General features: G+C 60.6%; 3 protein-coding genes across 8 annotated transcripts; 1 reads left to right on the forward strand and 2 right to left on the reverse strand.

Moving 5' to 3' along the window:
• Nucleotides 1-2536: 2536 nt before the first annotated feature.
• GP1BB (glycoprotein Ib platelet subunit beta) lies at nt 2537-3882 on the reverse strand. The gene is made up of 2 exons (XM_037067371.1): nt 3696-3882; nt 2537-3426 (listed from the first exon to the last, which is right to left on the reverse strand). Exons 1-2 carry the CDS (start codon nt 3703-3705, stop codon nt 2828-2830), a joined length of 609 nt encoding a protein of 202 aa, XP_036923266.1. The 5' UTR covers nt 3706-3882; the 3' UTR covers nt 2537-2827.
• An 82-nt stretch (nt 3883-3964) lies between these two features.
• Nucleotides 3965-12571, reverse strand: SEPTIN5 (septin 5). Of its 3 annotated transcripts, none has more exons than XM_037067365.1 (12): nt 12467-12569; nt 12307-12320; nt 7722-7818; nt 7528-7614; nt 7138-7261; nt 6896-7030; nt 6661-6778; nt 6426-6527; nt 5634-5730; nt 5413-5548; nt 5071-5173; nt 3965-4958 (listed from the first exon to the last, which is right to left on the reverse strand). In XM_037067365.1, exons 1-12 carry the CDS (start codon nt 12507-12509, stop codon nt 4902-4904), a joined length of 1113 nt encoding a protein of 370 aa, XP_036923260.1. In that variant the 5' UTR covers nt 12510-12569; the 3' UTR covers nt 3965-4901. The 3 variants fall into 3 exon arrangements, with proteins under 3 accessions (XP_036923260.1, XP_036923259.1, XP_036923261.1); XM_037067366.1 differs by having other exon boundaries at nt 3966-4958; nt 12307-12317; nt 12467-12571; XM_037067364.1 differs by lacking the exons at nt 12307-12320; nt 12467-12569 and adding an exon at nt 8465-8818.
• LOC119001829 (uncharacterized) lies at nt 8953-20241 on the forward strand. 4 transcript variants are annotated; one of them, XM_037067370.1, is made up of 5 exons: nt 8953-9039; nt 10758-10896; nt 16098-16205; nt 19093-19306; nt 19370-20241. In XM_037067370.1, the coding sequence occupies exons 2-5, from the start codon at nt 10814-10816 to the stop codon at nt 19385-19387; spliced, it is 423 nt and encodes a 140-aa protein (XP_036923265.1). In that variant the 5' UTR covers nt 8953-9039; nt 10758-10813; the 3' UTR covers nt 19388-20241. The 4 variants fall into 4 exon arrangements, with proteins under 4 accessions (XP_036923265.1, XP_036923262.1, XP_036923264.1 ...); XM_037067367.1 differs by having other exon boundaries at nt 19394-20241; XM_037067369.1 differs by having other exon boundaries at nt 19402-20241.
• Nucleotides 20242-23152: the final 2911 nt, after the last annotated feature.

Raw genomic sequence — 23152 nt, forward strand, 5'->3', positions numbered from 1 at the left:
CAGAGGGTGCTGGGTGCCCAGGGAGGCCGGAGGAGGAACACGGGTGTGGTCAAAGAACCCTTGAGCTACAGGGCAAGGAGCCCTGAATCAGCCAGCCTGGGGGCTGGGGACGTGGGAAGGCTGGGCAGGGCCTTCGAGTGGACTGCCACCTGTTTCTCTCAGGAAGGAGTCACACCACAGAAGGGACCCACCTGTCAGTGGGAAAGGGGCCCTGGAATTGGTGTGTTTTCCATGAGATGGAGGACAATGCTGAGGGGCACGGTAAGCCCCCTGGTCTGGGGGGAGGGGTCTATGCTCCCCGTCCCTGAACAGGGCCATTCAGGGGCACTGAGTTGGGACCATCCGTTCCCCACTAGGGACTTAGAGACTGAGGCCCCAGGGTCAGTGGGTAAAGGGTCAGCTCAGGGTCAGAATTGGGATCGGGGGCTCCTAGGCAGCCCGGAGAAGGTCAGCCATTGAGGCCAGGCCAGTGTTCTCCTATGATCAGTACCTTGGAAGGGGCAGGGGTCGGTCTATGTCATAAAGAACTGGCAAGAGGTGGGATTCCCTAGGTCTGACCACATTGCATCGTCAGCCTCTTTCTTTCCTCCTGCCCCTCAGTGCCCCATGCCCACCCTCTCATCTGGGCACCGGCCCAGGAGCCCTCAAGCCTGTGGGCCGTGAGCAGTGGAACTGGACTCCTGCTGACCACTCCCCACAGCTCCTGCTGGGGCCTTGTCCCACAGCCTGGGGGAGCCTCCTTCTCTTAGCCGGGGTCACCTAGGGTTCCCAGGGCTGCTTTCTTCTGGGCCCTGCATTCGTCCCCTTGAGGGCCTCAGTGAGAAGGGCCTGGTCTCAGCCACAGAGGAAGCTCTGGGCCCAGCAGGAGACACATCTTGGGATCTGGTTTCCTATGGAAAGTCGGAGGGATGCCTCCTAGCCACACTGGGACTGAGGTTAGGAAGCTGCCTGTGTACCTTGCTGTGACAACAACCATCACCTCTGACCCCACCAGAGGCTCTGGGGGTGCTGGGCCACCCCCAGGGAAGGCAGGGTGGCAGTTCATTTGTACAAAGGAGCCACCGTCTCCGATGTGGTGATAAGCCTGGAAGCACAGCCGGATGCCTCACACCTGCCTACAAAGGCAGGGGTGGCTCCTGCCTCACGTCCCACCAGTAGCCCCGAGATAGCATCAGCCACACCGGAGAGTCATCCATCTTGTCCTACAAAGGCCAGGACAAAGGCCATGTCAGCGGCAGCCTCCCCGACCCGGTCAGTGGAGGTCTGGACCTTCCTGTGCCAGGCGACTGAGGCCCGGGCCTGAGGCTCCACTGGGGTCCACGGAGAGCAGCCCTCACTGTTCACAAGGCCAGCCAGGTGGAGGCCACAGCTGGGCAGAAGTAGCGGCTCATGAGCTGCTCTGCTGGGTACCCAGGGCCCCGGTAGCAGCCTGTGCTGCACTGAGACACCCACAGTGGAGTCCCTGGCCCTGACTGACTTAAGGCACCAAGAAGCCCCAGGTTAGTCTGCGCAGTCCGGGGGGAGGGGGGGCTTCCTGCAGTGAGTGGTGGCAAGGGGAGGACATGAGTCCAGAGACCCCGCAACCCCTGGTGCCCATTGACCCCTGCAGGGACCTTCCATGGATCCCCTTTGCGTGGCTCAGATCCCACCCCCCTGCCCTCCAGAGCTTCTCACTAGCAGTCCAGGCTGTTCCAGGTGGGCCACCAGACTGTCCTCACCATCCCCAGTTCATCCTGACTCCTCTGATGGCTGCCACCAGGGACACCTCACACACTGAACTGTCCTCAGAGCCACCTCAAGGGCTCCCTGGCCCCGGAAACTGCCACCCAGAGCATCTTCTCTCTCTCACAGCACTGCCCTGCAGTCTCCGCCCTGCCCCGTACAGTCCTCACTGTCCCTGCTGTGTCCTCACGGTGCCCACTGTGTTCCTTGCCTTCCCCATGTCCTCGCTGTTCCATCTTCTCACTGCTCCACCATGTCCTCAGTGTCCCATGTCCTCAGTCCCCACAGTGTTCTAGCTGTCCATACAGTGTCCTCACTGCCCCACAGAGTCCTCAGCCAGTGTCTTCTCCGTCCCAGAGTGTCCTCACTGTCCAGTGTCATTTTTTACAGTGTTCTTACTGTCCAAACTGTCCTCACTTGTCCCTACAGTGTCCTGTGTCCCAACAGCATTCTCACTCTCATGTCCTCCTCACTGTGTCCTCATTCCCCACTCTCCTCCCCGTCCGCAGTGTCCTCACTGCCCCACAGTGTCCTGTGTCCAATTCTCCACTGTGTCCTCGCTGCCCCCAGTGTCCTGTTACGTGTTGTCCAAACTCGCCAGTGTCCCCGCCACCCCACAGCGTCCTCACTGCCCTGTAGTGCATCGTTGCCCTTTGGGCTTCCCTTCCCACTTGAGCTTCTTTGAGAGTCAGTAGCTGGGAAAAGCCATTCGGGGTGTATGAAGGTGTGAATGTCCCCTTGAATAGTTAGTTACTCAGAGCTATTTCTGTGGTTTGGGGGGAAAGGGTTTCCAGGTCTTTGGTGTAAAAACGGGTCAGATTGGGGAAGGGTTTATTCTGCACTGGAGTTTGGCATGAGGGACCCCACAGGGTTTGGGCTGCAGTTGGTCCCCTGGATCTGCCTATGCATTCGGGGTGTGAGCTCCCTGGGATGAAGGGTGGGCTTGCAGCAATTGGCCCCTGTGGGCCAGGGCCCGCAGCGGGTGTTTGGCCTGGGAAATGGTGCCTGAGTGAAGGAGAATGGGTCCAGTTTAGGGCTAGGGTTCCTGGGGGCAGGGTCCTGTGGTGCTGGCAGGCTCGCCTTGCTCAGCGCCAGTCCGCTCCTCTCAGGACTCGCTGTCTCCCGCTGGTTCTGCCACTAGCGGGGCGGTCAGCGACAGGCGATGCGCGGCGCGAGCACGCAGCCTCCGCAGGCGGCACAGCAGCAGCGCCAGCAGCAGCGCGTGCAGCAGCCCAAGGCAGAGCAGCACCAGCGATGCCACCAGCGACCCCCAGCAGAGCTCTCCAGTCGAGCAGGCGGCACGAAGCTCTTCCTCGGTCAGGTAGGACAGTACGCGGCCGCGCAGTGATGGTGGCGCAGCGCAGCGCAGGTCGCGGTAGAGCTCGCGTTCCAGACGACCCGCCAGCCAGGCGCGCAGTGGCACCAGGCGGCAGTCACAGCGCCAAGGGTTGTCGCCCAGATGCGCCTTACGCAGCCTGGGCACCGTGTCCAGAAGCCCCAGTGGTAGCGCGGTCAGGTTGTTGCCCGTCAGCACCAGCTCCGTTGTGTCCGGTGGGAAAGCGGCGGGCAGCAAGGCCCACGTCAGCCCGCGGCGCCCGCAGTCCACCAGCGTCCCGGCGCAGCTACATGGCGCGGGACAGCCCTCGGCCGGGCGGCTCGGCGACGCGAGCAGCAGGAGCAATAGGCCAAGCGCCCCGCGCGGCCCTGGAAAGGAAGGGCCGCGGTGAGCCGGGTGGCCTGCTGGGCACCCGGCTGGGGTCCCTCACCACCCTGAGTGCCGAGCCTGACTCCAGCGCCCTCCGGAGACCTGCGTCACGCTTTGCCCGAAAGCCTCGCCACCCCAACACTCCGCGCACTGGCTGGAAGTTCCCTCTAAGTCTGACCCAAATCCTTCCCTACTGAAGCCTAAACAACTGGAGCGCCTCCCAACCTACTCCACTCAGGGAGTGGCCTCCCCCAGCCACCAGACTTACCAGAGCCCATGGCGAGAGGATGGTGGCCCGCCTTGCTCTGGAGCTGGAAGCGCTGGTCGGAGAACCAGATGATAAGGCTGCCCCGCCCCTGCTAGGCCCTGGCGCTCCCGGTACCAGGACCACAGCACGGCCGTCCCGCCAGAAATAACCCCAGGGCTGCCCCGCGGGCGCTGCGGCCGCTGATAGAGTGCTATCACCGGGGCCAGCGCCCTGACGCTTCCGCCCCCCACTTGCTCCCAGGGGCACAAGGAGCACTCGGACACCCACAGCAACGTTCACCAACATTGTTCTCCTGTCGCCAGGACAGGACAGCATTCACAACTTAACAAAACTGGAGAATGGGGCTTGGGAAAGGGTTCATGCGGGTGGAGGGAGTGGGGGGGAGGGCTAGGGAGCCCAGGGCAACAATGCTGCTGGGGAGAAGGGACCCCCAGCCACAGGCAGGGAGGAACAGCAGTCTAGGCAGGAGGATTGCAGAGGACAGCCCACAGCCCCTTGCTCCTGCAGCCGTCCACAAGCTGCAGCTGTGGGGGAGGGGGGGGGCTATCCCAGGCATCCCAGCCCCAGGCCACCCTCCCCTGCAGCTGGCTGGCCTCCTTAGGTCTGAAGAGATCCTAAGTGCTTCCACAGCGTCGCCTGCCTGCTGAGCTACAGGGTAAGAGAGAACCTGGCCCACATTCACATAAGGTGAGGTCTCTGTATGCTGGGAGGCCCTCGGGAGCAGGGGAGCACAGCTCCCAAGTCTGTGCTGTGGCACTGGGGTGGGGGAATAGGTTGGAGACCCCAGGGATCTGCTCCCCTATTCTGCCTTGGTTTATCTGCCTGCCTGCGTAGGGCCTGGAGTCTGGGTGCTGTGACCTTCTGGGGTGGAGGGAAAAAAATCTCAAAAGTCACAGCCAACCCTAGCTCCTGCTCCCCCAAAGCCAAAGGAGGGGGCGTGTTGCCCAGGCCCCATGGAAACAGATACAAATGAAGGGAAGGGCTGATGCTGAGAATAAATTAGGGATGGCTGGAGGCTGTAACCCCGTGCCTCCGGGTCAGGATGGGAACAGTCCAGGTCTAGGTCACTTGGGATCGGGGTTGCAACCAGGCCTGTGAGAGATCCAGAGGAAAAGGGTCGAGTCCAGGCCAGTTGGGGTCCGGGGGTGAGAAGGGCCAGTTGGAAAACCGGCAGTATATCCACAGCAACGTGGAGCTGGGGCTGGGTCACTGGTCCTGCATTTGCTGCTTCATCTTCTGCAGCATCTCCTGCATGCGCCTTAACTGAGGAGCGGGGCAGGAAAAACGGAAGGCGGGGTGAGAAAAGAGACGGGAGGGTCCTGGCTCAGTCTCCAGCCCCTAGCCCCCACCACTCCCCAACCCATGCCTCACCAACCTCCTCGTCCTTCATCCTAATAAGCTTCTCCGTCTCAGCGTCGGGGGTGGGCAGTGGCAGGATGGGGATGGGGCTCTCCATGCGGTTGTCCTGGGTCAGTTTGCTGCAGGGTGGACAAGAGGGACAGTGCTGGTGGGAGGTCCAGCCAACCTCGCCACTAGCAAGGCTGCCCTTCTGAGTTCCCACACCTGTGGGCTGGTCTGGGGAGACAGGGTACTGGGGAGCCAATCTGGGGGCTGGTGCAAGGTTCCGGTCTAGGTGGGCAGCCCAGACAGGTCTTCATCACAGAGATGTGCCTGAGGCCTGGAGGTGCACATCCAGGTTTGGGGTGGGATGACGCACCTGGTCATCTGCTGGATGCAGTGCGCGCGGTAGTTCTCATAGTGCACGTCACACGTCACGTCCTTGAGGTCGTGCATGTGCGTGCGGATGAGCATGTTGCGCAGCTTCACGAAGTCGCAGTGAGCCTGGTTCTCCACTGCGGGGCAGGAGTGGGCAGTGGGTGGCGCGCCAGCCCAGGGGAGCATTCCCACTCACATGCTGCGCCCTATGCCTGGACTCACCTTCCACAATCCCCCAGGGGTACAGCCGCCCCCGGACTCGCTGCCCCTTGGCCTCCACCACCGTGTTGCTGCCGATAACCGCGAAGGGTGCGCTTTCCTGGGGAGGGGCCAGTGCAAGGGCTCACGCCCGATTAGTATGGGTGCAGGGTTAGTGTTAGAGAGCAGCATGGGCACTCAGGGTCTGGTCAGCCCCTCTAGCATCACCATCAGTGACCTCTCCCCAAAGAGATCCTGGTGTCACCACCCCCTCATCCTATGGCCTCTTTGCTGCTGGCCGAGGCCAGAACAGGTGCAGCTTGCATCTTAAGGCCTATGGCTGCGCTTATGCCTCCTAGCAATGCCACTGCTGACTTTGGTTGGAGTCAAGGGCCTGCCTGACCCTGTTCCTGGCCTCTTGACCCCCTGTCCCCAGCGTGGGCTCAGTCATAACCACTCTAACTGCTGGGGCACTCAAAGCCACTCCCACCTCTGTTGCACAGAATTCTGGGAGCCAGTGCATACTTAGCCCGGGGGCCACTGGCCGGGCCTTTCTGCTGGTGACTCATGAGAAGACTGAGGAGCAGGGTCAGGATGGTGCCTTGTTAGCAGCCATGCCTTTAGCTCCTGGCAAGAGCTCCGTGACTCACTAACCATGAGGGACCCAAACATACAAGCCAGGCAGGAACTAGGGCAACCCTAGCCCTCTAGAGCTACGTGAAAGGACTCTGCTGGCCACACTAAAGACCCCCTACCCACCCCCTAAGTTGGACCTGGGCACTTGGCCCATCTCTGCCCAATGGACTGCATGCTCACCTTCAGTTCCCGATCCTGCTGCTTGAAGTCCTCGTCCTCGTCTGAGTCACACTCAGGGAACTGGTACACATGGATCCCAAACTTGTCAATCTCCTCCCGGATCTGCGGTGGGACAGGGCTGTCAGATCAAGGGTTGGCAAGGTCCCCTGGGCCTGGTGCAGCGGCACGCAGGGTCAGTGCACCCAGTGCCCTCAGCCCAAGCCCTGGGCCAGGCCCCACTGTCACACAGGCTCACCCGCTCCTTCAGCTTCCGGATCTCACTGGGGACCAGACAGTCAGCCTTGGCAATGAGGGGCACAATGTTCACCTTCTCGTGTAGGGCCTTCATGAAACCTACATCCACTGGCCGCAACCTGCAGGGAGCACCGAGGGTGATGAGGGGCTGGTGGGGCTGATGGTAGGGCCGGAAGAGGGTGGGGGGCGCTCAGGGAGGGGATGGCTATGGGGTCTCGGCCCACAGAGTCACGCACCCGTGCCCGAACGGAGAGATAAAGTACAGGCAGCAATGCACCCGGTTGTCCTGGATGTTCTTGCGGTTGAGGCCGCTCTCGTCCCGGAAATACTGCTCAAACTGCTGGTCCACGTAGTCAGTAATGGGCTTCCAGCTGAGGGCAGGAGGTGCATGAGGCTGGGATATGAGGGTAGCACGCTGGCACCAGGGGAGATGGAGTCAGCCTGGGCAGGGACTGTTCCCTGGCCAGGCCTTCCTCACCATTCGGAGTTGTTCACAGCATCCCCAAAGCCTGGCGTGTCCACAATGGTGAGCTTTAGCTTGACGCCCTTCTCCTCGATGTCCACAGTGTGCTTCAGGATCTCCACCGTCTGGCTGATGCGCTCTGCAGGGAAGGACACATGGCTTGAAGGGGCGTCTCTCACCCCTCACCCCCTACATTGGGCAGCCAGGATCCCTTCTCCTCCGTCTTAATGTTTCGGCCCTGATCACAAGGCCTGACTGTGGTTTGGGCCACACCTCCTGGACCCCGAACAGAAGACTCATGTTGTGGGGAGAGAGAAGGGGTGCTGGATCTGGAAGGGTACTCTTTGAGGGGTCACACAGGAGGGGATGGTGAACCAGTGCCAGGGAAGCTTGGGGTCCACTCACCCTCAGCACTGAGAAGCTTCCGGTCCTTGTACAGGTCTGTTAGGAAGAGGCTGTGGACCAGCGTGGACTTCCCCAGGCCCGACTCACCTGCCCACAGGTACAGTGAAGGAGTCAGATTAGGTCTCGGGCCCCCACAGCAGAGCCTGGCCAGCCAGTGGCCCCAGCCACCCCACCTGGGAGCCTGGCCCACTCACCAGCCACCATGAGCGTGAAATCGAAGCCCTTCTTCACTGACTTCCGGTGCACCTGGTTGGGCAGTGTGGCAAAGCCCACGTACTGCTTGTCGATATCCTGCGGGCGGGGGTGGAGCAGGTCAGAGGTACCCTGGGGCTCCTAGGCAGCCCCATGCCCTGTCTCATACCAGCTCAGACAAGGAGGCGGCCGAGGACAGAGTCCCCAGGGTGGGCATTTCAATGGCAGAAAGGGGGTGAAGGCCTGGAGGCGGGAAGGCAGGTCAGAGGGTGGCCAGTGAATGCACTCTTGCCCTAGCTTCAGAGAGGGGCTTTGGCTGCCCCCAAGACTATGCCTGAGTGTGTCCGCCCGCATGGGTATCGGAAGATGTCTGGCTGTGGCGGACACAGGCAGTGTCCTCCCTTGATTGGTGGACAGAAGGCACCAAAACCAAGGCCCTTCGGACATGCCCCGGGTCCTTCATAGGAAGGAGGAGCCCAAACTCAATAGTCACCCCTCCCCAGTGTACCGGGGGTGGGAGGCCCCCCGTGGCCCGGATCCAGCCGCGGGGGTGGCTGGCTGCAGCAACGTTGGAGCAGGGGCTATTTATAGACAGCGGCGCTGAGCCTCCCCCGCTGGCGGGTCCCGAGCCCACCCTCGGTGGGCCCTGGCACTGCTGGCCACTGTCACATCCCAGAGCCCTGGGGCCTGGCCCCAGCAGGCGCGCACACACTGACCCACATTCCACTCCCCTCGCCACACACACCTTGAGCCGCCTTTGGGCCTGAGTCCGCGGCGACAGCAGCTGCTCCACCAGGCGGTCCTGGGGCGCGGCCAGAGAGTCCATAGCAGCGACCCCACACGCACACCCTGCTGACGACTTCAGACCCCAGACCAGGTCAGGCCGACAGGGGCCCAGCGTCCCCGAGGGGCTCAAATGCTGTAGTGCCTCGAAGCCCTGTTCTCGTTCCCGTTTTAGGGACACGGGACTTGAGCCCGGGAGGCCAGACGTGGCCCACCCGGGGTGCCGCCGACCTCGGAGACCGCGGGAGCCATCCCCCTGCCTCGGAGGACCCGGACCCGCCCTGAGACGCGCGGCGCCGCAGCCACCGCCGACCGATCTGCACGCGAACCGGAGGCGGGGCTCCGCGTCGAGACCGCCCCGCTCGCCGTCGCCGGGAAACGGTCGCCTGGAAATTGGGCCGCGGGCGGAGCCACCGGAAAGCTGTCTCGGAGGGCTGGGCCGAGCCCAGGCGTGGGGGGACTCGGCGCAGACAGGGAGCCCACGTCCCTGTCTGTGACAGGCCCCGCGGCCTGAGTCCAGACGTCGGGACAACCGGGGTAAAGAGGGGTAAGGGGAGGCCGGGTCCCACTGGGGGCCGTTGGGGGTGACGGGGGGAGACCGTGGCCGCGGCGTCCCGCCCCTCCAGAGGCGCGGTGTAGCTTTTGTCCGCCAGAGGGCGCCGCAGGCCGCACCCACGCGGGACCGGCCCGTGCACCGGGCCTTCCTCGCAGACTCCGCGAGAAAGCTGCCGGGAGTGTCACAGAGTCCAGGCCACCCACGGGCACAGTCCTCCTGGCACTGCCCCCTCCTCTATGCTTGGGGCCGAACTGTCCCTTCCCTCTGGTGTGTGTGCGCCTGTTTGTATGTTTAGGGCTACTTAACTGGCGTGGCCCCAGAGACACACCGGGGAACTGGGTGAGGACCGAGCCCACCTTCCTCGCGAATCAGAGCCAACCTCAGCCTGGACCTGCCCACCCCAGGCCCAAGGAGACTTAGAGCAGGAAGGGGCCAGTCAGCACTAGCCACCTACCCTGCTCTACCTCTGGAAGCTTGGAAGCTACAGCCAGCATGTCACTCCACAAACCTGAAGGCCACGCATGTGTCGCCACAGCTTTCCCCAGAAAGCCCTTGCCAGAGGAGAGGGGGTGTGGATTGGGCCCCCCCTTCCCACGAGCACTCCTTCCAAGCCTCTCTGCCTGCTCTGACCCACAGAACTAGGCACTCGGGGACTAGAGAGCTCCAGCCAGCTCAGCCCTTACCCCCATGTGGCCACCCCAGGGACCACAGTGTTCTACTGAGCCACCAAACTCTCCCTGTGCGCTGCAGTGCCCCACTAGAATCTGAACCAGACCGCACTGGCTGGACAGGAAGGGAGGTCTGGCAAGGGGCTGGGTATGAAGAGACGTGGCCCCTAGACTACGCGTGTCCGTAGGGACAGGCGGCCCCCCGCTCTCTCGTACCCACCCCGGCTGAGGAGCCTCTGTCCCTTTGTCCAGCCTCCTGGTGCTGCTGTGGGACCTGGAGCCGCTGGCACCTGGGGAGGAGCAGTGGGCCCCCAGCTGGGAACAGGAGAGTCTTTCATGCAAGAGGAGAGTGTGGAGAACAGGGGAAGGCACAGGCCCCCAGTCCTCGCTCCAAGCCATGCTGACCTGCAGGAGGCCTCTGGACTGAGTCGACTTTAGACAGGGCCCTCAGCCCAACACCTATTCACAAGACTGGCATCTCAGGCCCAGGGCCTCTCCAGAAAGACAGACAGACCTGGTCTGGGCTCAGGCTTGAGGGAGCCTCAGCTCCACACAGCCTGGTATCTAACGGAGCTTGTGGCTCCCAGATTGCCTCATTTCCACCCCCAGGTTAGGCAGCCTCTGGGAGCCATAGGATGGGAGGTTGGGATGCTCTCAACTTGCCTGCCCCGTCACCCAACTGTGCCCTGACAGGGTCTGTGGACTCCCTGGGGGAGCCTCGAGGAAGGGGCCTTGCCACCCCCTTTCTCTGGCACTGAAGCACAACAAATTCTCCTCACGCTTCCCGAGCCCTAGACACACAGCTGTGCCCACCTCCTTCTGGAGCCTGAGACTCTCGAGGCATTTCCATTCTTAGAATCGCCCGAGTCAGCTCTGGAAGCAGTCACCAGAGCGGACAGAGCCTCCATCACTGCCTGAGACTGGGTGGGGATTGGAGGAGGGGGCACAGAGGGCCACCAGAGACCTCCTGGTGCCTGAGATGCAGAGGAAGCACAGAGAGCTAACAGAGCTCCCCCCACCCTCTTTCATAGAGTGTGAACGAGCCACAGCTCAGCAACACCAACAATGGCAACAGTGAAACCCAGTCATGCTCCCCCAAGGTCCACAGGAGCCTGCCCCAAACACCTGGCTCCCTGACCCTGCTCGGGGGCCTCCCTGTCTGGTTGCATGGTGAGCTCTCCCTTGGTTTCCAAGGGCAGGGGATGGGTGAGGCTGGCAACTAGCTGACTTTGAAGGGGAGGCACACACAGGCCTGAAGGGGCTCACACGTCAACAGGATAGGTCCCGGGGTGGTGCTGGGGAGCAATTGCTGAGCCCACTTCTCCAAGTGACTGCAGGCCCAGGAGAAGCCATGGGAGCTGGTCTCCCAGGCCTTCGCTCTCTCTCCCTAATACAATGGCTTGGTGGCATTTGTCTCTGCATCATTGTCCCACTCACTCATGATGAGGAGGCAGTTCCCCTGCCTGGGCTCCCTTGGGAGCCCCTCACTGGCAGGGTGAGGTTGATGGGGCCCCTCCCCACAAGCCTCATGAGTCCCAGGGCGGGGCGTGTCCCTGCCAGGAGACTGACATCAGGCAGCCAGTGACTCCCAGCCCCCACCCCACCTACCGGGCCTCATCTAGCCCACCTGCTTTACTCTGGGCCGGCACTTCAGGGTTCCATCAGCATCTACCTGGTGTGTGAACCCCCATCCCCAGCAGGGTTGCAGGGCCACCCTGGTGCCAGAGTTGGGCCCTTCTTTTCTCCCCCAAACATAGCTGTTCTAAAGCCAGAGAGGCTCCAGCAGGGATGCTTCAGAGCCCCCAGACCACCTGGTTAGCCACCCACATCCCCCTCTCCAGGTTTCCAGCTCTGTTTAACCCCAGCCTCCTCTGGGTTCCACAGTGGGTGCCCAGGCCAGCCTCCTGTTGGGTCCTGCATTCCTAGAGGATTCGGACCAAGCCAACCCCTCTGCGCAACAAGCCTGTTTGTACCCACTGGGTTGGAAGACCCTTGCTGGGCTCCATGATGACTCAGACCAGGCCCTGGAGACTCCCAGTCTGGGGAAGAGGCCTGGCCACAGATCAGCCCACCCAAACTGGTGTGGGGAAGAAAGGACATAAGATGCAGAAGAGTAGGATGGGGTGGGCAGAGGCTCCCCCGTGGGGCTGCTCAGGGTCTCTGCTGGCTGGTGGACACAGAGACCCTGCCTCCAGGGTCCCTGGGTGGTGCAGGGTCCCCCGGACTGTAGCCTGCCATAACCAGTGCCCTTACTCCAGGTCCTCAGCACACGGCCTGAGACCAGATCAGCCTGAGATGCAGGTGCCAGACCCGTGGGAGAAGGGCACGTAGCTGTTACGTCTATGGGGGGGGGGGGGAGGGTGCACGCTCCTGCTGTAAGGGTCAGAGGCCAGGCCCTTGGGTCAGGGCGCCCACTCCTCCCATCCGCAACCCCAGGCACTGCAGCACTGCCCAAGCTGACAATCGGTTATCAGAACAGGGTGGGGAGACGGCCCGCAGGGGCGGGGTCGCGCCTGGGCGCTGGCAGCGTTGCTACCACAATAGGTGACAGCCGGCCGGTGGGCAGCGGCGCGCACGTACCTGCTTGTCTTCTGCTGGGTCAGGGTCGGTGTCGGGTAAGGGTCCGGGTCCGGGCGGTTCCGGGCCGGCGAGCGGGGGAGAGACGGAGAGACATTGTGAGAGACGGGCAGGCGGAGGGGACAAAGGCGCGCGCGGGCGCGCTGGCGGGCACCAGGCTCACCTGGAGTCGCCAGCTTGCTCTTGTACCTCAGGCCTGTGCTCATGGTGGCCGCCGGCGGGGGACGTGCGGCGGCGGGCGCGCGGGCGGGGCGCGGAGACGAGCGGCGAGGCCGAGGCCGAGGCCGGGCTGCGGGGTGACCGGCCCTCCGCGCGCCACCGCCCGCCCCGCCCGCGCGCCCGGCAGCCAATCGGCGCCTGCCGCGCCCACGCGCGACCCGGGGCGGCCCACGGGGGCGGGGACCCGGGTGCCCCCCACCCACTCCCGCACCGGCGGCCTGGGGGCCACGCCCCTTTCATCTGGCGGGCACCTTGCCCACCGCCCCACATCCTGCCCCACCTCCCTTGTCCCCTCGCCCAGGCCTGGACTAGGACTCCCTCTCCTCGTGGCCCCCAGTCCAAACCTGGGCCCCTGACCGTCCCACCCTGTGGCCCTCCTGTAAAACCTGCCCCTTCGAATCTGGGTGCCTCATCCCAGCTCCTGCTCTGCAACCCCCTCTGCTCCGCAGACCCACACTGGGGAAAGGGGGATTCTGGCTTTCTGTGCGGGAGAGCAGCAGGAGCATGTGAAGGGAGAGCCAGGGCTTGCACCCCATTTGCATGTGAGCAAGTGGAGGCCCCAGACCTGCAATGAAGACACGGAACTCCAACGTGCGTGCCTCCCATCCCCTCTGTCACAAACACACTCCGGGGACCCTCGGCCTGGACCTTCCTGGACTGCTCCCAGATGGCACATCTGGAGCCCTTGGTCCCTCAGAAAAGGACAGTTAGACCTGTGGTCACCACCTCTCCAGGGGAGGGCCCCTAGGAGGGAGACGGCCTGCTGTACCCTCCACGGGCAGGAAACGCTCCTCCCTCTCCAGCCCCTCACGTGGGGCTGGTTTGATTCTGCCCGTTGGCCCATGGCTGGGGAAAGAGGCTCCTGCAGCCCCTAGGCTCTGACTCACCCCCATGTGGCACAGGGTCTGCTCTGTGAGCGCCAGAGCAGTTCCCCTGCTGATTCTGCAGCCAAAGCACCCCCACCCCTTCCTGGGACCAGCAACCTCCTTCTGGTCCAGACCTGTGATAAGCGTGGGGACACTTCACTGCTCCAACCACTCATTCAAAGCCTCGGGACCCGGTGTGTTCAGAATTCAGAATTCTTTGTATATGTTGTACATTATATGACACCTCTCTGGAATCTAGGGCTGTACCTCGAAATCAGTCACATTAAGATTTTTGTCAGGGAGCATGACTATTCAAAGGAACTGAAGAAAAATAAAGACCATAATAAATGGCTGCATATCAGTTCAGGTCCGGCTTTGCCAATGAGTTTCAAAACCTTTGTTTCAGAGCTTTAGAGAATTTGGAATGTGGATAAAAGGCATGGGACCGGCCCTGACTGGTGTGGCTCAGCTGGCCGGGGGTCCACATGCCTGGTTCAATTCCCGATCAGAGCAGTGACTGGTTTGGGGTTTGGTCCCTCATCAGGGCTCTCGCATCAGTGTTTCCCCCCCTTCCTCCCTCACGTCCCCTCTCTCTAAAAATAGATAAAATCTTTTAAAAAATAAAAGGAATGGGGCCAGAGGGGACACATAAAGTGCCCAAGAAGACTTCCAAGCTGTTATCAGCTCTAAGGGCTTTGTGGGAACCCTGTCTAGGGGTCCTGTAAGCTTTGCAAGTGGTTCCGTTGGTCAGTGCAAAATGACACGTGGACATTTAGCATGGACTGACCCATGCAAGCCTGTGCCTGTGGGGACATAGGAGCAAGAACAGAAACCTGCCCCTGACTAGGTGGACGTGCCCCTGCAAAGGGCCCTGATGCTGGATTCCACTCTTCCCCGGGCTCAGGGTGGAGGGGGGTTCCAGGCAGTCCTGGCCCAGGGAGGTCGAAATTGGCCTTGAGGAGAGTGGATTCCATGTTAAGGGCATGGCTCGGCCCTGTGCCTGTGAACGAGATTCTGAGTTTTGAAGCAATTCTGGAGATGGGAGACCAAAAGGACAGGGTGTGCCCCCTAAACACAATCTTTCTTATTAAGGTAAGTGCTCCACAAGGTAATGGACAGAAATGCAGTCAGATGAGAGAAATGCAGCATTTCAGGTCTGGAAAACCAGCGTGAAGCCCTGGCTGGAGTGGCTCAGTGGATTGAGCGCTGCCTGGAAAACCAGTGTGGGGGACCGGGAGCCACTCCCTGGAAGGAGAAGTCAGGGCAGACGTGGGTCATTGCTGCTCCTGCCCCTGGGGCTGTGTTCACCGGGACTGGGAGTCCAGAGACAGCCCCCAATCCCTCCGCAGAGACCCTCAGGGTGGCCACACCCATTGCTTGATAGGCAAAGGATCTGTCTGGGGTACTACTGAGTCAGGAAATGGTCCATGGGGGCACTGGCCAGCAGACACACCTCCAGTCCCGCCCAGTGGGACAGCGTAAGGCCTCTTTTACCTTTTCCAGACTGGACACTGCCAATGGAATGCTCTAAACGAAGCCTTTACACGGCTCTTGTCCACCAAACAGCACATTGAGAAGGGGCAGGAGTAGCAGGAGGGAAGCCCCGGGCTCCCCGAGTGGGGCTGTGTCTGCTTCCCCAGCAGGCGGACGACGTGCTGGCTGTGATACAAAGAGCAGTAAGTAAAAGGCTCCTGGGTAGGAAAAAAAAAATGCTACTTTTTAATTCATAAGGAGGAGAAGTTAATGAGTAAAAAAATAAACTACGCCCAGACAAATCTGTTCAACCAACTTGGGCTACAAATAGCTTAACGCTTTTCAGAAAAAAAACAAAAACCTCTTAGTTAAATTCTCAAGAGGCTGCATTTAGCTTGCTGGCGTCTCCCCCCCTCTGCACAGACTCGTGGGTGCCTGTGTGGTCACACGGGATGGAGAAGGGAGGAGCTGGTGGGAGATGGCCTCAGAGTCAACCCCAGTGTAGCAAAGGGACAAGTTGGGAGCAGGCAACATAGGTGCCAGGCTCCAGAGGTTTGCTGCAGGTGACACACAGATGTCAGGTGGGGCAGGGGCCACTGATGGCCACGCTCTAGAATATGCAGTCTATCTGAGGACGAGGCAGGGGCCAAGCTGGGCGCAGAAGGTGAGGCCCTGAGGCCCTTCACGAGGACTGGAAGGGAGGGGCCTGCTGGTCATGCCGGCCCACGAAGGGCAGGCGGTATCCGAGAGGAGAGGGCTCCAACGAGAGGAGGCATGTCTCTTCATCTGGATGGTGGTACAACAAAGAAGGACCTCAACGTCAGCTCAAAATGCATTTAACCCACTCAAGAGAAATTGTAACTTGAAATGAAAACCTTACTTAGTTCCTACATCTGGATGGTCTAGTACATGGGGCAACAGACCCAGAGAGACTGGGGACAGTGACGTAACCCTGGTCCCAGTGCTCTGGGAGCTGGACGCCAGATGGGCAGCGTGGAAAGACAAGACCCAACAGTGTCTTTGGATTTTCAGGCATCCCAGAAGCCAGGAGCCCTGAGATACCCCTTTCTGCTCTGAGTGACCCCTGGCAAAGTCCTGGTGGTAGGAAGCTCTCCCCATGCCTGACAGCTTGTGGGACCCTCCCTGGGGCAATATCAGCAAAGGTCCGATGTAAGGCTCTAGGCTGTGCGTCTTGACGATTGGGTCCTCTAAGTCACTCCTGGGAATCTGTTGTAGGGTGTGGGACCAGTGTGCAGAGCAGGCCAAGAGAAAGCTCAGAGAGGCCTGGGAGAAGGACCTAGTGCACCGGCTGATGGAGGCTGCTCTGCTCAGGCTCCACCCGTGGTAAGCACCCTGCCCCGATGCTACCCTTCCCCCCCTGCTCTGCCAGCTTCCACGAACAGCCCCACCTGTTCCCCTCCCTCCTGCCACACTGTCCCGGACACTGCTGTGCCGCATCCATCTGCTTCCAGCTTGGGGGCTGTGCCCCTATGTCCAATGTCCCTCTCCCAAGGCCCCTGTTCCTCAGGGTACAATATAGGGGCCGTGGAGGGCAATGGGGGCTGGGTTCAAGTGGTCACCCCCTCCTGCTAGCAGATGCTGAACCTTGGCTTCCCCAGTGGTCTCCCAGGGTAGTTCCTAGACTACTGCAAAGTGAATTCGACCCGCCACCCCACCTCCACCAAGGATGAGGGCAACAGGGCCCAGGGCGCTCTGCTGCAGCCCCCCCACCTACGGGGCCCTGTCTGGGACAGCCCAGACTCTGCATGGGAGTGGGCGCTGTGCCTGTGCATAGCCTAGGAATCAGGGTTCAGTGTGTAGTGAGACCAAACAGCTGAACCCAGGTCTCCAAGCCGAGGCCTCACTCCTGCAAACAGGTATGACATGCTCCCAGCCTGGCCACGGACCTATCCTGGTCAGGCAGCCCTGTCCGACCCTGAACTCTGTCAACTGGATGGCCCAGATGCCCTTCTGACCCTGCTTTTGCCTGCTTCAGGGCACTGCTCCCACGCCCCGTCCTCACTAGTCCTGTTGTCTTGGCTCAGCTGTACCTGAGAGAAGACCTGAAACTATCCCGGTGCCTGCGGCTCCAGCAGGCAGCCATCCTGCCCGCTGACACACTCTCTCCGCCCTGCACCCGTGGGTGTTTCCTGCAGCTTCCTTGTACCCCCTGCCTGAACCGCCCTTTCCTGCCCCACTGATCCCCGGGGAGCCCAGGCAAAGGTGCCATCCTGGCCCAGCTGAGCCAGGTGCCTGGGGCCAGGAGCTCGGGGCAGCTGTCTCAGGGCACACGGGGAAATGCCTCTGCGGGGAGGGGCTCCAGAGAACGCTTTTCTTGATCTCTTTGTTAGAAAATGTGTGGGGTCAGGACCCACACCAGTCCTCCTCGCCAACGAAGACAGGCCAATTGAGGAGCAGAGTCCCAGCAGCTGCCGCTGCCAGGAGGGCACTGCCTTGCCCGTTACAGCGGCCAGTGTGTTGCAGGGGACAGAGCCAGGTTCCAAGTGGGGCAGAGCCTTGGGCTACACCACGTCCCCCATTCACTGGGCAACAGGAGGAGGGCCACAAAGGGCGCCTGTGCTCCCAGGCAGCGAGCCAGCCTGGAGACTGGGGACTGAGGGCCCAGAACAGTGGTGGGCGCCATCTGCAGTGCAGGGCGTGGGCCTCTGGCCACATCCAGTGAGACACAGTCCCCTGAAGGGATCGGAGAGAGAACACAGAGGACAGTCAGGGCTGGGGCCAGAGCAACAGAGAGCCTGAGTGCCTTGCGGCTCAGTGTGGAAGAGCTGCCTGACCATGTGCCCCTGGGGACCCTCTGAAAGGATGCACTGGTGGCAGCCATGGGGCTGGACAAGAGCTCCCCCAAGGTGTCCTGACACCTCTGAGGCTCTCTGACCTCACTGCAGCTCTGTGATTTCATGAAAAGCCAGAGGTGGAGACAGAAAAGGGTGCCAACATGGAGATGCTCCCAGAGGCATTTGTGCATTAAAAAAAAATCCCACGGGAACACGTGCTGGCGAAAAGCAGAGCGTGGGGCTGGAGCACTGGTGACCTAGATCCCGAGGCGGCCAGCCAGGCAACGTGGGGAGCTCACACCCCTCCCTGTGACCCGCCTCTCCGCCAGGGAAAGGCCCGGGGCTGGGCTTCCAAAGGCTGGCTCCAGCTGCCCGCTGCACCCCAGCTCCCAGGTCTGACACTGGAGCACCAGCCTGGAGAAGGATCGGCATAGCCCCAGAATAAACAGGACACAGTGGGGGCTCCAGCCCCCACCACGAGCCACACAGGCCCTGTCCTGCCTTGGCCCTGGAGCCCCACCAGGGCTCTGCCGAGGCCCTGCCCAGGCGGGTGGGGGTTCTGAGGGCGGGGTGGCATTAGCTGTGCAAGGCAAGTGTGCTGCTGGTCACACCCAGAACCCTCAGAGCTGGTGTCCATCCACTGTTTTCCTTGGTTTCTAGTGACTGGCCACGCCTGGGCGAGGGCAGGGACTTGAGGTCTCAATTCATCCCTTTCTGCCCTTCCCTCTCCAATCCTCCTTTTGGCGGCCAGCCCTCAGGGGTTCCTCTGCCTACCCCCGGCACACACCTCCGAGGAGGAGTTCAAGGAGGGCAGGCAGGGAATGAAGGGGCTGCCATTTCGAAGCCTGGGCTGGGCACCCTACTCCCACCTCCAGGCGGAGAGCGGGGTCTCAGGTCTCCTCCTCTCTCCTCCCAGCTGGCCTCAGTCCCCACGGGGCGTCTCCTGCACCCCCACAACCAGAGCCAGGCAAAGCCTCAGGTTGGGCTCCCAGTTGGTGCTGAAGTCGTGCTGGTCACCTCCCTGTTCCAAAGGCTGTCTTTGAAAACTGGAGCCTGTGAGAGCTGCCCGGAGGCTGACGGGAACCACCATCATGGCCCTGTCCGTGAGAGAGCAAGAGGACACAGAGCCCGGGCTGCTTTCCAGGGAAGGAGGTCCCTCAGCATCACCCGTGGCTCCAAGTGGCATTCGGGAGGCACGGGGTTGGCCACCAAGCCTCAGCATGTCTGGCCAGCATCCTAACAGTAGTGGCTGAGCAGGTTCAGACCGAAGAGGGCCCCCCAGGTTGGTTTTGGGAGCTGGACCTGGGGACACCCAAGTGGGACCATGTGGAAAAAGGAATTGCTAGGAGTCACTCCCCTCCCTCAAGCTTTTACCAGAGGCTCATTTTGGCAGCCACGAGTCTTCCCAACCACCCACAGGTGTGGTGTGTTCTCAGGTGTGTCCTGCCCCCGAATCTCCACTCTCACCTGAAGAACAGCTGTGCTCAACCTCCTCCGCAGGACGCACCGCTGCTTGCCAAACCAGTCCTTTCTCGGGACTTCCCAGTCCGCCGTGCGCAGCAGGCAGAGGGCAGAGTGTGCGCAGTCCTGGTGCCTCTCGCCTGCACTGCGGCCACCGGCCCTGCCTGGTCACACCACACAGCAGCACAGGTGGGAGCAGGGGGGGTGAAACCCCTTCCCTGGGGGTTCACGTTGGAGGGTCGTGTGTCACAGGCCCCCGTGCGATGTTGACCACAGACCGGAAGAGAGAAGCTGGTTGCAGAGCGGTCCTGGGCAGGCAACGGCCCAGTCGGGGTCCAGGGAAGTGGAGAAGTCTATGGAGCCTGGGGTGCTGCGCATCAGGCGACCAGGAGGGCATTGCCGGGCTCGTGTCCCCACTCGTGCTGCAGGCAGCAGGGCCAGGCCAGCGCGCCGGGTGGGGCCTTGCTGCCCAGACAGCCGCGGAGGTCCTGCCTGACCTCCTGCCCAGAGTCTGGGTCCAAGATTCCCATGACAGACACCAGCGTGACCAGGGGTCCAACCACAGCACCTCTGAGCCCCGAATGCCCTGCCCCAGACCAGGTGCCTAGCTCTCCTGAAGTCTGGAGCACCATTCGTTGAAGAAATTTGTCATTCCCCATTGAATTGCCACAACACTTTTGATAAAAATCCGGATTTCCCCTGTATATTGTGGATTTCTTTCTGGACTCTTAATTCTGTTCTGAAAAGATTATCTGTTGCTGTGAACAACTCGAAATTTAGTGGCTTAAAACATCAGTTCAGTCATTTTATGATCTATCGTGGTGTCTGTGGGTCAGAAATTCAGGAGGGCTTAGCGGGCAGTTCCCGTGACATCAGGCAGAGGACATGTGGGGCCCTGGCAGCTGGCTGGGCGACGCCTTCCCACCAAGTCTCAAGGGTCCCCCTCTCTGCCGGTGGGCTGGCCTGGCCTCCTGAGAGCGAGGCGGCTTCAAGGCTCTGCAGACAGGTGCTCCAGCACACGGGGCAGACACTGCGCTGTTCTTTGTGACCCGGCCTCAAGCTGTGCAGCATATCGCTTCTGCTGTCGTCTGTTCGTCATAAGTCAGTGTCGGCTCACCCGAATTCGAGGGGCAGTGTCGGGGTCTAGAAGAACGCGTGGGAGGGGAAACATTGCCGGCCGTCTGGAAAACAGGGTCTATAAAATCTCATCTTTTTGTTGGTCAATGTTTTATCTCTCTGGTCCAAAGACTGGATCAGTGCTCTGACCTGTCTCTGGCCAGGGGTGTGGGGGTGAATGGAGTGGGTGGTGGGGAGATGCCCCATTTCTTGCAGCTATTACAGCGGGCCTGCAGTGGGACAGGGGGCAGGCGGTGGAGAGGAGAGGGCCACTGGAGGTGTGCGGGGGCGGGGACAGGGATGGGAGAGAAGTGTGTCCCTGTGGGCCAGCTGGCTCTAATGTGCCCCTGAGACACCACACTGGGTACTGGGGCCCGGCCCACGCCGCGGTGAGTGACAGGGCTCAGAGACGAGAGAAGTGGGGTGGAGTGCAGCCTGCAGGGCCCGGGCCGCGCTGAAACTCCAGCAAGGCTGGCGCTGTTCTGACTCAGGAAGAAAGCCCCACACAAGCGTGTTTGAGTTGGCTGGGGTTCACGTGCAGGGCGTCAGAGCTGAATGCGGCCGTCTCAGCTCCAGGGGAGGCGCTGAGTGAGGGGGCGCATTCCGTGCTGGCAGAGGCCGCTCCGTTCACCGTCCGGTTGGTGGGGAGGGGACGCGGGATTGTGTTTGGCCGGGTCTCTTCAAGGTTTCGACACCTCCAGGGCACCGACCATCTATGTTTTTCCTGTGTGGGCGACCCCCCCTTTCCCAAATCATAGATCTAAGGTGATCATTAAGAAATCACTGTTGACAGAAGGTCAAGCTGCTGGAACCCCTCTCCAAAGTGGCTGCTCCGCCTTCGGCAAACTCCATAGCACCCTGGGTCCAATCCAGGGGTGTGGGAGATGGTCTGGTGACCCCCCTGCCCCCTCCCCCTGAGGCAGTCTCCTTGGCTCCATGGTCTCCCTGCTCTTTCCTGAACCCCACCCCGCCTCAGGGCCTTTGCTCGTCCCTGTCTCCCAGAAGCTGCTGCTCCTCGTTGCCACCTCAGCCCACTGGCCTTCCTGGATGAGCTTCTCTGCTTCAGCACCACCTCTGAGTCACTCCTGGACACATCTTGTTTTTCACTTACTCAGTAGCCTCCCCCTGGCGTGAATCAGACCCCTGAGAGCAGGACTCTGGCCTGTCGTATGCACTCGGCTTGTCCATGGCACATTGCTGGGCACAGTGCCCAGAGCTAATGGGAGAGGGAAGAGGCCACTCCCTGGCAGACACCGGCCCAAGGGCGTACCTCTTGATTTTTGTTTTCATTTGCTGTGGTGTAGGCTGGTGAGGGGCCCTCGCCACGGGTGCCGCCCACAGCAAGGAGTCTGTGAGGGGGGCTGCCAACACGAGCTTGGGTGAGAGCCCTGGGCAGGTCCGCATCCTTGTCCCAGAGCTCCAGGCCCCTGCGTCAGCCACCCAGCTGATAGCAAGCACACAAACCTCTCATAGACCGAGCACCCTCCAGGGCCCTGTGCCCGCTTCTGCCCCAGGCTCCCCCATCTGACCTGTGACATCACCACCCACCAGCTGTCAAATAAAAATCTCAAAATCACACTGCTTGTCCTCTTTCCCTCAGCCTCCGCATCCAGTCCATCAACAAGTCTTACTGATTCTATACCCAAATGTATTCAAAACTGGCTCACTTTGCTCAATCATCCTGTATTAGTGTGCTGCGGCTGCTGTAACAAATGCCACAGATTGGGCGCTTAAACAGCAGAAATATATTTTCTCACAGTGCTGGACGCTGGAAGCCCGAGATCGAGGTGCTGGCAGAATTGCTTTCTGCTGAAGCCTCTCTCCTTAGCTGGGAGATGTCCCTGTTTTACCCCACATGGTCATCCCTCTGTGAATGTTTGTGTCATATCTCATCTTATGAGGACAGCAGGTGGATTGGATTAGGGCCCACCCACACGGTCTCTTTTAACTCTAATCACCTCTGTAAAGACCCTATCTCTAAATACTGCCTTTGCCATGTATAATGTGTACTTTTTGCCCCAATTTTTGAGCACAAGCCATGGGTGCGCATTATACACGGCAAATACGGTGTAGTCCCATTTGGAGCCTTTCACTGGGGTTGAAGCTTCAACATGTAAATTCATGAGGACCCAATCCAGCTCTTGATACCATCCAATATCACCTTCATCTGCACTGACTCACCTAGGGCCTTGGGCCCTCTGGGGTACAGGGGGGACCCGCTGGAATTGCGCATTCAGGTCCCAGCCTCCACTGCTCACCACGCACATAGGCCCATGTGAAAGGTCTAAGGCCACTTTCTCTTCCTGCCTCACTCTCTGCCTTCACCCTGGACTCCGGCCAAAGGCCTTCTCGCCTGCCCTCAAACACACCACGCTCGTTTCCTTCCCTTAGGGCCTTTGCTCTGCCTGGAGTCAGATACGAGGGCCGCCCAGTCCTTCTCCCACGGTCCTGCTCCTGCACCTATAGATTTTTTAATAACAGCTTTATTGAGATGATTCACCGCATAACCCACTTCTACTACATTCGTGTAGAGTTGTGAAACACTCACCCCAATCACATTTATAACACTTTAATGGAGACATCATTTGCATACCACAAAATTCACCCTTATAAGGTGTGGAAGTCAGTGGATTTCTAGTACATCCACAGAGTTGCCCATCCATCACTGAGATCAAACTCCTGAACATTTCTGTCACCGAAAAGCAGGGACCCTGCATTTCCCCCCTCTCCAGGCCCTGGTAGTCCCTCATCTACTTTCTGTCTCTACAGATTTGCCTGTTTGGGACATTTCATATAAATAGGTTCTGACAATGTGTAGCCTTTTCGGTCTGGTTTATTTAACTTAGCGTCATGCTTTCAAGGGTCAGCCACGTGGTAGCACGTGCCGGGACTTCATTCCTTTTCATCGCTGAGTAACAC

This window comes from Sturnira hondurensis, unplaced genomic scaffold, assembly GCF_014824575.4.
Source record: "Sturnira hondurensis isolate 20B ecotype Veracruz unplaced genomic scaffold, ASM1482457v3 Scaffold0017254, whole genome shotgun sequence".
In the NCBI taxonomy this organism is placed as follows: domain Eukaryota; kingdom Metazoa; phylum Chordata; class Mammalia; order Chiroptera; family Phyllostomidae; genus Sturnira; species Sturnira hondurensis.

Coding starts and splice junctions, on each gene's coding strand:
- SEPTIN5 (XM_037067364.1), bottom strand. CDS start 8,545: ATGGACTCTCTGGCCGCGCCCCAGGACCGCCTGGTGGAGCAGCTGCTG. Junction 6,779..6,895: donor ATCTCTCCGTTCGGGCACGG/GTGCGTGACTCT, acceptor TGCTCCCTGCAG/GTTGCGGCCAGTGGATGTAG. Junction 4,959..5,070: donor TTAGGATGAAGGACGAGGAG/GTTGGTGAGGCA, acceptor CCCGCTCCTCAG/TTAAGGCGCATGCAGGAGAT.
- LOC119001829 (XM_037067367.1), top strand. CDS start 10,814: ATGCTCCCCCAAGGTCCACAGGAGCCTGCCCCAAACACCTGGCTCCCT. Junction 10,897..16,097: donor CCTCCCTGTCTGGTTGCATG/GTGAGCTCTCCC, acceptor AATCTGTTGTAG/GGTGTGGGACCAGTGTGCAG. Junction 19,307..19,393: donor CACACCACACAGCAGCACAG/GTGGGAGCAGGG, acceptor TGTTGACCACAG/ACCGGAAGAGAGAAGCTGGT.